The sequence below is a fragment of the Hypomesus transpacificus genome, chromosome 8 (assembly GCF_021917145.1).
Source record: "Hypomesus transpacificus isolate Combined female chromosome 8, fHypTra1, whole genome shotgun sequence".
Lineage (NCBI taxonomy): Eukaryota > Metazoa > Chordata > Actinopteri > Osmeriformes > Osmeridae > Hypomesus > Hypomesus transpacificus.
In genome coordinates this window covers 3,210,485-3,225,461 of record NC_061067.1, presented here as the reverse complement: position 1 = coordinate 3,225,461, position 14,977 = coordinate 3,210,485, and the positions used below count along the sequence as shown (strand labels likewise).

The following is a 14,977-nucleotide window of genomic DNA, read 5'->3' as shown; positions in this document are numbered from 1 at the left end:
TCCATGCTATCAGGGAATCTCTTGAAATCCTTTGGTCGGTCTTTTAAGCATATATAAACAGACAACATCAGGGGAAAAGTAAAAGGACAGAAGGAGGCTACAACCAAAAGGGTGACCTGTACGACGGTACAACAACCCCACACCCCACACATACACACACACACCCCTCCCGCTATGACCTGGAGACTGGCCAACAGCTCACATTCCTCCCACTGCCTCTGTTGTCTCAGACTGAGACACAAGGTGGCACAGACCTGCTGGGCAAGACCGACTTACACAGAACAAAATACAGATAGAGAGAGAGAGAGAGAGAGAGAGAGAGAGAGAGAGAGAGAGAGAGAGAGAGAGAGAGAGAGAGAGAGAGAAAGACAGAGAGGGGAGAGGGAGAGACAGAGAGAGAGAGAGAGAGAGAGAGAGAGAGAGAGGGAGAGGGAGAGAGAGAGAGAGAGAGAGAGAGAGAGAGAGAGAGGGAGAGAAGAGAGAGAGAGAGAGAGAGAGAGAGAGAGAGGGAGAGGGAGAGGGAGAGGGAGAGGGAGAGGGAGAGGGAGAGGGAGAGGGAGAGGGAGAGGGAGAGACAGAGAGAGAGAGGGAGAGAGAGAGAGAGAGAGAAAGAGAGAGAGAGAGAGAGAGAGAGAGAGAGAGAGAGAGGGAGAGATAGAGAGAGATAGAGAGAGAGACTAAGAGAAAGAGAGCGAATAAAAGGTAGGTGGAGGGAGGGTGGGCACACAACTCCGCCCCTCCTCTCTCTCTCTCTGTTGTGTTTGTGAGTCTCCTCCTGTCGGACAGACAGGAGGGAGGGACTCCATCTGAGAGGGAAGGAGTGATTCCCTGGAGGGTAAGGTCTGGGAGTGGGACTGAATACACCCAATAGGCACATCCCAGTGTGCGCAGAGACAGAATGAGCAGAGCCTGAGTGGAGTTGCTGCTTCTTGGGGCTACAGAGTAGTCCTACTGCTAGGGGCAAATAGAGGGGTGGAGTGGAGAACAAGCTGGACGCAGGAATTTCAGGTCACAAGGGCTTGTGTGGCAGCTTTAGCCTGGACTAGACTGGGTTGGACTAGGTCGGTGTTCGATCTCTCGACTGACACCAAGGGAGACATGTAGCCTGTAAGGGAGTAAACACACTGAGAAGAGCACACACGTAGAGACTGTGTGGGAAAAACAGACACGTACACAAACTTTCTTCTGTGTATTTGTGTGGGTAGCACAGAGGTTGCCATTTGGTGTGCCCCCCTTTTTTAACACCCGATGATGTGGTCCTTTGGGGAGTATGCCAGCATGCTGTTGGTGGCAGCTGCTTTGGGAATGTACCACTTAGTGGAGGGGGGGTGCTCTGGAAAGTGTTGTCAAGGCACAGACCTTACCTGTGTGACGACCGATTGGAGGATGGACCGAGTATATGGAACGTGTTACTGTGACGAGGGCTGCATCAGGACCAAGGACTGCTGCTTCGACTACTCCACAGAGTGTCCAGGTAAGAGACGTCACTATGCTATAAAGTCAGACATCGAAACTGAGCCAAAAGAAAGAAATAGAAAGCCAGAATACACAACAAGTGCACGTGCGATAACGTTGAAAATAAATGCTGTCACCTTTTAAAAGAATGGCACGTATACTGGCCAACACACTTGGTATTTCCTTGTACGACTCACCAACTGGCAAACGTCCATACTGTAAGTTCCCTCTGTATCTGAGAGCTTCTTGATAACTATCTCCAGCTATCTACCTCTGGGCCCAGGGCAGTCTCTTCTAAAAAAAAAAAAATGCTTTCTCCTCAGTACTGTACACTGATACTTCTGTCACGAGGCGTGTGTTTGATATGGAAGCATTGAAAAGTAACTGGTGGGGAAGGTCAATCACATTATCCTAAATGTATCTGAATGTATTAATCATTTGACTTTCTAAGCAGTTTTGGTATGTCAGATGAACACACTGCACCTCATACCACATCTTACATTCTGCTCAACATCAAAGCTCAAATCTCAAAAAGGCTTGAGGGTCTACTGGAAAGAAAATCACAGGATTAAATGGTTGAATGGACTCAAGTTCATTTGGCCTGTTCTCAAGCCACTCAGGGTTTAAGAAGGAAGCACAAATTCTTCAAGTCCAAATCAATTTCCAACCGAGTCCAACTTCCACTTCGACAGGTTACATACTCTACTTTGCATGCACACTCCACTGGAAAAGTGCATTCATTAAGACACTGTTGATTGTCTAACTACTCAGTGACAGACATTACTGACTGTATTCATGCACCCTACTGTTTTTCGAAAACAACTCCACAAACAGACCAACGATGTAATAGTTGGTTACTGTTCAGTAGTGAGTTTAGGCTTAGTCCTGGTCCCCACATCTTGTTGGTCCCCACCTCGTGTTGGTCCCCACCTCGTGTTGGTCCCCACCTCGTGTTGGTCCCCACCTCGTATTGGTCCCCACCTCGTGTTGGTCCCCACCTCGTGTCTCCTGTGTGTGGCCCTCCAGCCCAGCCGTGTGTGGTGACTGAGTGGAGTTACTGGAGCGGCTGCTCCCAGCCCTGCCAGCCCTCGCTGAGAGTCCGCCGGAGGCACATCCTGCAGGAGTCGAGAAACAGCGGAGAGCCATGCTCCAGTGTGGAGGAGAAGGCTGGCTGCAGGGAATACAGAGACCACCAGGGGACTCACTGTGGAGTCAATATAGGTACTCAGGCTGGCAGCACACACCCACACATTTGAATAATTTTAGCATTTTAATATGACACTAGATTTGGTGTATCAAAATTATTCTTTGCTCAGGTCCAGCATTCATCACCAGCATTAAGTTTGGTAGAGGAAGGCCAAAGCATGATGTCAATGGAACCTCTTTGGACCCTGGGTATGTTTCTCATCACAGTCTACATTACACAAAACACAAAGATAAGATACTGTATGTATTATCGCAGAAAAAGAGAGCTGGAATTTCAGGGAAAACGAATATTGAAGTCATAGGCGAAGCCTCATTTTAAGTGTGTGAAAGTTCATGGTCATCACTGTGACCCTTATTGTGACAAAAACAGCCCATTAGCCTCTCAGAGTAAAGTACACAAATGTGCCTGCTCACCTGGACACCTGGCTGTAACACACACACACACGCACGCACACACGCACACACACACCCACCCACACACCCACTATGCTGTCAGCTTTATGATTCTTTGCAAAGCCCTTTGAAATTAAACACTGCTCTCCAAAACGTGAATGGCAGTATAGTAGCCTACAAAGAACTGAGGCCTAAAGGGGGGGTCAGATATGAACAGACAGACCACACCCAGCTTTAGGTCTGCCTTACCAAGATCCCAAACAAAGACTCATAACACTGTCAACATGGTCTAACTGCATTCTACAAGAGTAGCGTCAATGGACAATACCAAAAAGGGGTACAGCTCAGTGGTAGAGCATTTGACTGGGGATCAAGACGTTATCGGTTCAAATATTCCTGTAAGGTGCTTTTGCTCATGAATAGATCAAGTATTTAAAAGAACCTGGCACCAACTGCATATATCCAACCTGTTCTCTACCAGGTTCTGTATGAAATACAAGATGGAGTCTCTCACCCCTCACTGCACAGTGGAGAACCAGCCACACACACAATGGATGCAGTACTTAAGGGAAGGTTACACAGTCTGTGTGGCCTGCCAACCACCTGCAATGCAGAACCACAGCAGCAGCTGCCAAGGAGACGGACAGGAATCTGACAGGTATGGAGTGACAGGGAGATCAACTGGCAAAATGTCCAAAAACTGAAAGACAAGCTGGCTACACAAGATGTTGTCAGCCTTTTCCTGTGCTTGAGCTGTAACATGTGACTCAGGAAAACATGTTCACACACACACACAGGCGTGAGTGTTGGAGTGACCACAGTCATGTCTTTGTACTGGTCAGTCTGGACCCCTCACCACTCTCCTGTGAACATGACCTTTGCACATTTCTAAAATGTGGTATTGGTGCAAGTGTTCCTTTAGGGCTGAAACTTGCCCTACATATCACCTCCCATCACTCTACTCCTTGCAACAGAAAATGCCCAAAATAAACCCCTCCTGCTAAACGATTTCACCGGTTAAGCACACTGAACTCCGCTTGACGATAGTGCCACATAAGCCTTGGTATTTGACATCCTACAGTTGCCTACAAAAGGCTTTCTGAACACTCGTATGAAACGTCAGCATGAGATGCTCTGACGGTATGTCCCTGTGTGTGTTGCAGTGATGCTCTACTCCAGTGGCAGGCGGTGGGGAACCCTCGCTGCAGAGGGACTTGGAAGAGAGTCCAGAGGACCCAGCACTGTTCCTGTCCGCAGGTTCACAGCTTTGTCTTCATATAAGTCTCAACATTCATCTTACCACAAAGCACGACTGGCTGAGATACTTCCAGCTGGACCAGAATACCACATTATTTATTTTAAGATTCAGCATGCATTCAGTAAGTTATAGAGACATAAACATACTGCTCCACCATTATACATCTCATGAGTCTCTAAAGGAGGACAAAGAAATAATACAAATAGAAAACTTGTAATGTCAGCCTTTTGGTGGCTGGAATGTGATTTTTTACTGTTCCCATACATACAAAGCACAACCCCTTACATTTGCAAGATGAATTGAAAAGTATGTATAATACAACTTGTGTAAAATGTACAATAAATTGAATACAATAAATTTGTCCCCAATGTTTTGAACACAAAATCCCATCTAGTTAGATAAGCATTGGACGTTTTTCGCCCTCTGCTGGTAGTAGCTAAACATGACCTACTCAAAACATGCCACCATACTTGTGGAGCCCTTACACACATTAGAGTAGAACATTCAAGCAGTATCTGTTCAAGCTCCTATGATGCATAACTATGAAGGAAAAATTGAACAGCAGGTGGTCAAAGCTGCATCCTACAACAGAGACATGAGCCATTGAGTTTTGTATGTTGAACACATTAAAAAGCGATGCATTTCATGCTAAAACATATTGTAAAGTCAAACGTACTATCAAGACATGGGTTCACGTCCTCAAGCATAAAAAGTTGCCCCAAATGTAATTCATTTAGGGCAGCTCAGGTACAATCAGAGAGCATCTTTAATCCCTTTTCTGCTTCTTCAGAATCCTCCAGCGGTCTTTGAGCATGACACCGGTGCGACTCCCAAAGTTGTAGAAAAGCAGGATTTGAGACCACTTTCCCTCGCCGTAGCGGTTCACGCCCTGAATAATCTTCTGATCCTGCAACGCTGTCCACTGACAAACGACAACACACAGGCCATGAGCTAGCAGGAACACACAACAACACATGGTGCAACCCTCAAGTCTCGAAGCTTGACTTATTTCTGGAAGCTTGCAGTGTGTCTGCTGTGCAGCCTCCGTACTGGACCCCCTATCCAGGTGAACATTGGTGTTACTGACCTTCCGCTTGCCTCTGCTCTTCAACGCAGGGTGGGCTGGCGAAGCTGCTCCCGACTGCAGCCGATCTCCGTCTTCTGTTAATAACAGGCGCAAACAAACGCACTCTAGTTTTCAAATGTTTCCGTTGCAGTATAATTATCTACTGATAAACCCACAGATGAATGTTCAATCATTAGCTTCAGAGATGACAAGTAAAAATGGAATGAACATACAAGTACACACACATACAGTATATAGGTGAACACGATGTAAACAAATGGCTGTGCTGGATCACGTTCTGATGGAAAGGGAGAACCCACCTCCGTTTCCGATCCTCCTGAGTACAACCACGGGCTTCTTGCCAGATTCAGGTTTCCACGGTAGCTCATTCTTAGTTGACAGCAGTTTCTTTTTGGGTCTGAGGAGAAGCACTATATCATGCGAGATGTTCCGTTTGCCCCTGCATTTGCCCTTAATGTAATTGTCCATAACTCTCTGTGCTGCCTTGATGACTACATGTATGGGCCAAGCGACAGACTGGAGCATGCTGCTGGCGTTAGCCGTGAACATTCACATAGCAAGGAGACTCTCTCAATCACTCAGGGCAGAACTGTGTCTTTTATACTCACCTCTTAACCGGGGTTTCTTTGTTACTGTATGAAACAAGGCACATAACATATTCAGACTTGAATATTAAAAGCATTATAGACAGTTGTTGAAACAGCAGCGCACACTACTGTGGACCGTTATGTTTTTTTAAACGCCAGACCGTTTTCTTTAGAGAATATCTGAACAGCGACTTACTCCTGAGTGACTGGGGTGGATTCACTGGTTGACTCTGACTGTGCTTCACTCTCTTCAGGCCCTGAGTCCTCCAGCTGGTCAGCGCATACCTTAACCACCTTGGTGACAACCTTGGTGGCAGCCTTGGGGACAGATACAAGCTTTACAAACACACAACCCCCTGGGTCGACACTGTGCCCTCAACCTTTACCCGGCAGCTACAACATAAGAGAACACCTAATTCAACATGGTTGAATTCAAAACTGCAGATCTGACTGACAGCTCCAATTAGATCTGACTGTTAATGCATGACCAGGATCAGTCAGTGGACCATTACTCATAGGAAAGGGCTTGACTAGCAGCTAGCATTACAGGCCTCTTCAGTGGTTCATAGGCTCCACAAGGAACAGGTCTCATTATGGGGAATATGGTGGAGCAGAAAATTGGTTTCCATTATTATATCTAAACCTTTTCCTGTTTGAACAATGGCTTGGTTCACTGGAGCACACATTGGCATCAGCCAAGACCATCTGGCTCCTTTAAACACATTTAAGTTCACACTGACTGTACTTCAAGATAATAATACATCATGTGTTGATCAATAAATCTGGCGGGGTTGACTATAGTCAATACTGCTGGCAGGTTAGGGTTAGATGCTTCCTGTTAGTATGCAAACATTGAAATGTGTTTTAGCACCTTGAGGAGGAAGTCACAAGGGTGCAGTTTCAGGTAGGCCTCCAGAAAGTTCTGGATGGCATCCAATAGGTGAGCGAAGCTGAAGTTGAGGATGTACTCGTGGTAGGTGTCCTTCCTCTTTATGATGGATGACAGCTTGATCCCCAAATTCTGTGGAGAGCCAGGGGTACAGCTCTCACCAAATGCCAATGCAGAGGGGAAGGTTATAACTATGTGTTTCATGACATAATCATATCATATACAAGATTGAGTCTAACCCGTGAGATTTTACATTCCTCCAACAGCCACTTGAGGACAGTGGAGGCCATGGAGCATTGACCCGTCTCCAAGCACACAGCCACCGACTGGAGAAGAAGCAACAACGTTTTTCTTATCTTTAAATGATTAACGTATGTTAGTCAAAAGCAAATGCACATGCAATATGCCAGCCGTTAATTCTGACTAGCAACATTATTATTAGATTCCTGAAAAGAACTCTACGGCACTTTCCTAGAAATAGAAGGATCAATCGGGCCTGGGAACAAGAAAAAAAAGGACAACAGGGGAAAGTGAAAGCTGTGGGGCATTTGACTTTACCTGAACATATAAGAGATTGGTAATGTCGTCAAAAAGACGGTCGTCTGCCACCGTTTCTTTGAGTAGTTTCCAAATGTTGATGGCAGAAATAAGAGGTGTCACTTCAACCCCATCATAATGCATGTCTGTAACGAAGATTACTGACGTTAATACCACCAGCTGATGCTAGCTATTGTATTGATGCTAATGACACAAGCAACAATACTTCATTAAGCTTTGCAAAAGATATGTAACTTACCCAAATCCTTCCCGTGCATTACCCTCGTGACGAACCCCGCTATGCTTCTCTTCTCGGATAAATCGAAGTTAATAAGAGGCATACTCCCAAGTATTGCTGAAATTAAATGCAAAAATGTTGATATCAGTTTGCTGCCACTGTACCGTAGTAGCTTGTTGGTGGTTTAGCCCAGAGCCATCGGTTAGCCTAGAGCTAATGTTTACATCACAACTTACAGTCCAAATTAATGACCGTTTTCTCAAATTCCTCTAGTTGATCCTCCTTAAAGTAACGACACATACTGACAAAATGAAAGTCAATCATCCATCGTTTACAAAGAGTTGTAACTTCCGAAAATTCCACCATATCATCATCCGTGCTAGGTGTATCCAGTTTACTTGTATCAGCCGCCATGTCTGTGTGTTTTGAAAACTTTGAAGGGTTTGTGTTTCAATTTCCGCGCGACTACAAAGAGAACGTTAGCTTGGTTCTACAGGGACCTCTAGTGTCTCGGAGGCAACACTGCAGCTGTATTTAAATAACGTGGTTGGTGTATAAATATTCACCAGAACCTTTAAAATATTATCCAAAGTTAGATCATTACTATAGTTATCCCCCTATCAGTTCCATAACCCAGGACCCACGTGTCACTGTGATAACATTACTATGACAAAATCTTGAAAAAAAACCAGACTACACTCTCTCTTCACTAGTCTTCCACAGTAGCCTACGTATGTTGATCTGATTTTCACAGTGCATGTTGCCTCTGCGGAGATTTATTTGAAACGTATTGCTTACAGAGAAAAAAAATATTAGCATAATTTTGAAGGCACGGTCAATTAATTGTGTGCACTGGAATGAAAATACCGTTTTTTTTATCACTGCTGAATTAGTTAATTATAATAAGGGCACCTATTGCAAGTTTGCAATTTTGAACATGACTGTCTTGAGTTGATTAATGGAACAATTATTGCTATTTGTGATTGCTTGAATTGATTAATTAGTGAAACTACATGGTTTAGTAGTAGTAGCAGTAGAGTCTTTATACATTTCTCTGTTTGCAAATAAAAGAAGACACACACATCAGTTATATACACATTTATTTGTTATCCTGCATATGCTAGTAGACATTATGTGGAACAATGCTCTACAGAAATGTTGATATACATGTACTATGACAAAGTATTCCGTGGTCACAAACAGCTTGGACTACTACATGCATACAAATATGCTGCTTTGTACAGAAACAGTCTGCAGCTCAAAAGGTGTCTACTGGTACTGTCCTTCAAAACTGAACAAGAGTAGAGTTTAAAACAAACAAAATCCAAAAATAAGAGGCAGAATACACAAAGACATGGTAACAAACAATGTAGTATTATGCATCATGGAGTAGCAGGGTTGGGTAGTTATGCATGGAGGAAACAAGAGACCATTCTCTCATAGAAAATAAACGACACAACCTTGTTGCTGTTTACTATATCACAAAAGATAATAAGAATGTGACACAGTACGAAACAACACAGTCCTTTTGCTGTTAGCTCACAGAGTTAATTTCAGCATCCACACACAAACATCATCCCAAAGGAACCAATCCAATCAACCCAGTTTCTTTACTTTACCTGTATTATAAAGGACTTCTATCCAGTCACATGGAGAGGGGAATAAATACAAGTGAGAAAAAAGAAAACTGTAAACTGATAGTATAAACAGGATTTTCAAAAAGACTAATGAAAACAAAAAAATCTTTTTATTCATGAATGTGTCAGTTGATTTTTACATAATGGATTACTTTACAAGAAAATAACTTAAAATTCCATGACTATTTCACAGAGAACTCACTCGTAAACAAATACATGTTTTAATGATACTGGAAGTCTGGGCACACTAACAGAATGACGGACAAACCATGGCTGACCCCTGGTTGAATGGACCTGTTTAAAGTCTGCATCCACCATCACAGTCACAAACATCCCAACAGCTCTGCCTGGAAACCCACTGTACCCACCATTTACCAATGGACCAAAGTTCCTGTAAGCATACTATGGGGATTCGAGAACCATAAGTAGTTGTAGCGTGGACAGACTAGGCTAAATGGCTTCACTAGGATCAAAATCAGTTCAATTCATCCAATGACCAAGGATATTTCTGTTTGAGTTTAAATATGGCTTCAAATTGTATCTTTCTGTCGAGTTGGTTGTCCATTTAAGCACTCAATCAACGTAAAATGCATTCAGTCTGAGCTGGAAGTCCACTAGTTTTCTGAAAGACCTAAGACACACCCACATTCTCAATGTGTTCCTTTCCATTCCACTAGTCTGATGGGGGTGGAAATGGGGGTGGAAGATATTCAGGGGGCAAATTATGGCTGCTCCCTGTTAAACAAGACATCAGTGTGGATTTGACAACATTATCTTTAAAAAGTAGGAATTATTTAACATTACCTGTAAAATAAAAACAAAATCTATCCAATCAGAACATCACAGAGTTATAGAAAACCTGAGAACTCAACAATATTACTGGCATCTATTACATAAAGACCTGATTTTTCCTATAAAATTAGAATTTTCTGTACAGTGCTATATGATCAAAGCCAAATGACTTGCTACCTTCTCATAAACAGCTTGTTATGAAAAGGCACGCATAATTTCCACCACCATATGGCAGGAAATTGTGGCCGTGCTTGATTTTGGTTTAGAAAAAATAGAATCATTCTCAACATAAATTCACAAAAAAAAAAACTCTGTGTGTGGCCACTGAAATCCTGTTTTAATTTTTAAAATAAACATATGTTGAACTTCCGCAATTCATAAAAGGCCCTTATGGTCAATTTGAATGTCTATCCCCAAAGCCAAATCAAAATTGAGGTCCATTGCCATCTGGCATTAGGGTGACTGAAAGTACACACCTGCCACACAGTATTCAAAGCAAAATCAAATGATCTGTTTGCATCGGGATTATGGTGTCAGCAACACTGTTATTTCTTTTTATATTAAAGATACATTATCTTAAAAATACAAGTAGTTTCTGCCTGTACACTTACAAATCCCACAGACAGAAAATAAAGTGCCACAATTCTTGGCCTGCATAGTTTGCAGTATGCTGTATTGCACTTCCCACCTCTCCTAATCAATGAGAACCAACTGAAATGCAGAAGTCATCCACCTCGTCCCAGTTCTGTTCTGATATATGGGGCTTCCTCTAACCCACTACTAGTCATTTTTCACTCAGCCAACTGCCATGCCAAAGCATTATGTATATATTCCAGCAAGTAATTGGAAAAAAAGGCAACAAAAAAAACTGATATTTTCATTCTGTGAAAACAAAAGCGAGAAAGAAAAACTTTGGGTCAAGTTAGACTGAAATCTTGTTTTGTTCACGGTAAAACACAATAATGTACATTTCAAGACACTACAGATATATACAAAAATGTCTTAAAGAAAGAGCAGGGTTGGATAAACTTGCAGGTGTATGTACTTTAACAGACGGATAGTACAGTATCTGACAGAAGAGGATATGGTGCTGAAGTCACAGACAAACCTAATGAGAACAATCAAGTTGAAGTCATCTACACATTACACTTAATGTTGTTGAGCAGAGAGGATGTACTGACAGATGACAATAAGATGACAAAGCATGATAATATTATAGTTTTGGTCCTCTGACAGTAAATCTGACAGCATATTATCATATTTATTTCCTGTATTAGACTATTATTGTTGCATCTGTCAAAGAGAGGCCTACAGTAAGAACACCTTAAGGATAATGAGACCTACAGTAATTTAATTGATACACATCATATTTTTATAGACCTTTTCTGCTCTACTTGAAAGCTCTACAGCTGATCTAGAATAGGCCTACTTTTCTGTTGTGTAATTATTAAAACTACTTTAAGATATCTGAAATCAGCAAGTAAATAATGCAGACAGAAAGCAAATAAGTGGACCAGACTATGTCATTTTAATCAACCAAATATATAATATTTAATCCCCTGGTCCTAACCTCTGAATGCAATACATTTAAGTTAGTAATTAAGTTAAGCTGAAGCGTCTGAAGTTCTTTTCGTCACTGGTTATGTATTTGGCAACTACAGGTGTGTACTCAGTTGTGGAATGAAGGGGGTTTAATCCTTCTATCCAAATAAAGTGTGACGGTCATTAAGTTCTCACAAGTTCTTATCAGGACAGTAAAACAAAACAAAACCAAGTATTATGCAAACCATAGACAAGAATGTTAACATTAATTGCCATACAGAATTCAGAACACAAAACATCATAGTGTTGTCATGGTACACATTGCATTTCCACAAAAGGGTAATGATATGTTTTTTATAGGTCGCTACGTTGCAACATTCTCTGAGGTCTCTGAATGCAATCTCCCTCTTCGCATTTGAAATACTTTTCTTTAGCCATCCTGTGCATTGGCATTACCTTTGTTGTCATAGTATTTATAGTGGAGCGCTTACAGCAAACTAAGCACCATAAAATAACACATTTTTAAATGCATGCTTTTTATGTTCCCTCTGTGCATTTCTCTCTGTTGCTATAAAAGAAAGATACGGTCCATATTTACATTAGGATATTTAAAATGTCGATATACTTTGCTAAATTCTCTTGGTTTCGCAAGAGTTTCTTCTTTGAGCCCACCGTTTTCTCCCACAAAGTCTGCCTTACTCTGCAACAGTGCTGCAGTCTCACGTTCAGCGAAACACAATGACACAAGAAAAAGGGACTTGTCATGCCATGCAAAAATATCTTTAACTACATCGCTGCACCCTCTCCCTTTGTTTCTCTTCCTGTCTTCTTCCACACCAGGCATTCTCCCTGGGGAGTTTTCCCCCCGACGGCCCCCCACTACAGTCACATGCTGGTTTCACAGGTGGGGGAGAGCGTCCCATCGCCAGGAATCAGGTAGATCTCAGGTGTAAACATGTGGTTCTCTACTTTGTGTCCACTTTGGTTGCTGTCAGCTTTGCACTCCGCACTGGCTCCCACCACACCCTGGGTGCAGTTTTGTGCTGACGAGGAACCAACAGCAGCACCTGCCACCTGCATCAGGTTCTTCTCCTCATGGTTCTCTGCCAACAAACTCTGGTTGAGGGGGTCATCATCTCCTGGAGGGGTGTCCACCACCAGCCTCTGAGGGGACAAGGGGCCGGTCTCCTCCTCGGGGGTGTCTGTGCTGGGGATGAGCGGTGAGGTCTCGCCCTCGGGGGTTTGGTCCTCCAGAAGGCTGGAGCTGATGTCCTGAGGTGACGTGGTGCTGGGGGGGGTGAGGGGACCCTCCTCGGGAGTCTCGGTGAAATTGACCTTCAACCTCGTGGTGTTCATGGGATTGTTGCCCCTCATCGAGCTCCTGATGTTCTCCACAAAGCTGTCAAAGTTCCCCTCCCCATCCTCCTGGTTCTCCTCTTCTGGGGACTGAACCTCGGCACCTGGGTTGACGGGAACAAACTCGCACAAGTCGTCTTTCAGTACGTCGCCCTGGGTTTCTTCAGAGCTCTCATCTACCCTTGACTCTGGGAGGGTCAACTGACTCAGGTCTAGAGAGGCAGGAGCCCTGGGATGTCGGGCACCACCGTCTCCATGGGCTCCAGGGGGCCTGGGGTCGCCCCCTTCACCGAGCTCAGCAGTGCAGCTGGCAAAGCTGTCCACGCTCGACAGGCTCCGGATCTCCGTGATGACCTTGTCTTTCGGGGCAGGCTCCGAGGTAGGTGCGACCTCCTTCATCTCCAGCTCCACTTCCTGTGTTGGTGCAGGCTCGGGCCGGGGCTGGTGTTGTGGGGGTTTATCCGTCGTGGTGGGGACCTGTGTGGTGCTCATGGTGCTAATGGAACTGGTGTTGAGGTTGGTGAAGGACTGAGACTTGCTCATCTGGTTGTACATCTGCTCCAGTGTCTGGGCATTGAGGTGCTGAGGGCTGCCTCTGTAGAGCAAGGGGCTGCCTCTCCGGTGCTGGGGGCTCCTGGGGAAACGCTCAGGGCTGCCAGTGGTGGTGATGGTTATGCGGTGTGGGGAGGCCATCAGGCCAGAGTCAAGGTTCCTGGTGTCCAGTGACCTGAGGCTGGTGTCGGAGGCGACGCGTTTGGGCGTGCCTCCCCAGCGGCTGGGTGTCAGGTGGTTGTCCTGAGAGCACTTGTCTTCTCCCTTCTCCACCACCACGTCCATCAGCTCCATGCTGCGGGCGAAGGCGTCCTTTAGGTTCATGGAGACGATGCTGCCGTTCCTCTTGGCCCTCTCCAGGGCCTCCCGCCTCTTGATGGCCTTCTCCTGCCTCTTCTGCTCCTTGTAGAACTCTGAGAAGTTGTTGACGATGATGGGGATGGGCAGGGCGATCACCAGCACACCGGCAATGCAGCAGAGACCGCCCACTATCTTCCCTAGGAGAGTCTGCGGATAGATGTCGCCGTAACCGACCGTCGTCATGGTGATGGTAGCCCACCAGAAGGAGGCGGGGATGCTGGTGAACTTGGTGGCGTCTTCGTCCTTCTCCGCAAAGAAGACCAGGCTGGAGAAGATCATGATGCCCATGGCCAGGAAGAGGATGAGCAGGCCTAGCTCGTTGTAGCTCCTCCGGAGGGTGAAGCCCAGAGACTGGAGACCTGTGGAATGTCGAGCCAGCTTCAGAATCCTCAGAATTCTCATGATCCGGAAGATCTGGACCACCCTCCTGACGTTTTGGAACTGCAGCACGCTCTTGTTGGACTCTGTCAGGAAGATGGTGACGTAGTAGGGGAGGATGGCCAGCAGGTCGATGACATTCAGAGGCCCCTTGAAGAACTTCCACTTGTTGGGGGAGGAGAGGAAGCGAAGGAGGTACTCCATGGTGAACCAGGCGATGCACACAGCCTCAACATGGGCAAGCTGGGGGTTGTCATTGGCCTGGCCGAACTCGTCAATGACCTGAAGTTCAGGTAAGGTGTTGAGTGACAGGGCGATGGTGGACAGGATTATGAACAGGATAGATATGATGGCCAGAATCTGGAGAGAGGGAGAAATTATACAGATATCAGTCAAAAAATGTAAAACATACCTTTCATATTCATGTCATGGAGACAGATTTGATAATTAGTACTCTCTCCATGATAAGCATGAAAACAAACAATATATCACATTTGCACATTTCACTTTAAGAGATGTTTTGGCTCCATGCGCTGTCATTGGAATATTAATTGACCTCTCTGTGTGAATTTTCTGTAAAAAGGGGTCGAATATTCTGGTTTTTAAACAAATGCGGAAAAAAGACATACATTTTTTATTGATGGGAAGGATTTGGTGCCACCTATTGATTGAATATGTTATAAGTATTTCAACCACACTATTCCAAGTAT

At 44.5% G+C, this 14,977-nt stretch overlaps 3 protein-coding genes across 3 annotated transcripts in view; 1 reads left to right on the top strand and 2 right to left on the bottom strand.

Moving 5' to 3' along the window:
• Window positions 1–778: 778 nt before the first annotated feature.
• LOC124470252 (somatomedin-B and thrombospondin type-1 domain-containing protein) lies at window positions 779–4,667 on the top strand. Its single transcript, XM_047024040.1, has 5 exons — window positions 779–1,474; window positions 2,482–2,676; window positions 2,772–2,850; window positions 3,536–3,712; window positions 4,218–4,667. The coding sequence occupies exons 1-5, from the start codon at window positions 1,249–1,251 to the stop codon at window positions 4,333–4,335; spliced, it is 795 nt and encodes a 264-aa protein (XP_046879996.1). The 5' UTR covers window positions 779–1,248; the 3' UTR covers window positions 4,336–4,667.
• Window positions 4,668–4,700: 33 nt separating this feature from the next.
• Window positions 4,701–8,079, bottom strand: terf1 (telomeric repeat binding factor (NIMA-interacting) 1). The gene is made up of 10 exons (XM_047024039.1): window positions 7,887–8,079; window positions 7,672–7,767; window positions 7,434–7,558; window positions 7,115–7,201; window positions 6,858–7,007; window positions 6,183–6,304; window positions 6,008–6,031; window positions 5,699–5,796; window positions 5,400–5,473; window positions 4,701–5,234 (listed from the first exon to the last, which is right to left on the bottom strand). The coding sequence occupies exons 1-10, from the start codon at window positions 8,062–8,064 to the stop codon at window positions 5,079–5,081; spliced, it is 1,110 nt and encodes a 369-aa protein (XP_046879995.1). The 5' UTR covers window positions 8,065–8,079; the 3' UTR covers window positions 4,701–5,078.
• Window positions 8,080–11,012: 2,933 nt separating this feature from the next.
• The window catches only part of LOC124470165 (potassium voltage-gated channel subfamily B member 2-like), a 38,325-nt gene continuing 34,360 nt past the window's right edge, over window positions 11,013–14,977 (bottom strand). Inside the window, exons 2-3 of the mRNA XM_047023928.1 lie at window positions 13,455–14,627; window positions 11,013–13,406 (exon numbers count right to left, since the gene is read on the bottom strand). Coding sequence (XP_046879884.1) covers window positions 12,507–13,406; window positions 13,455–14,627 — 2,073 coding nt within the window. The 3' untranslated portion in view covers window positions 11,013–12,506. The remainder of the gene's footprint in view (window positions 13,407–13,454; window positions 14,628–14,977) is intronic.

Coding starts and splice junctions, on each gene's coding strand:
- LOC124470252 (XM_047024040.1), top strand. CDS start 1,249: ATGATGTGGTCCTTTGGGGAGTATGCCAGCATGCTGTTGGTGGCAGCT. Junction 1,475..2,481: donor CTACTCCACAGAGTGTCCAG/GTAAGAGACGTC, acceptor GTGGCCCTCCAG/CCCAGCCGTGTGTGGTGACT. Junction 3,713..4,217: donor GACGGACAGGAATCTGACAG/GTATGGAGTGAC, acceptor TGTGTGTTGCAG/TGATGCTCTACTCCAGTGGC.
- terf1 (XM_047024039.1), bottom strand. CDS start 8,064: ATGGCGGCTGATACAAGTAAACTGGATACACCTAGCACGGATGATGAT. Junction 6,305..6,857: donor CTTGTGACTTCCTCCTCAAG/GTGCTAAAACAC, acceptor TCTGTCCCCAAG/GCTGCCACCAAGGTTGTCAC. Junction 6,032..6,182: donor TCCACCCCAGTCACTCAGGA/GTAAGTCGCTGT, acceptor TGTTTCATACAG/TAACAAAGAAACCCCGGTTA.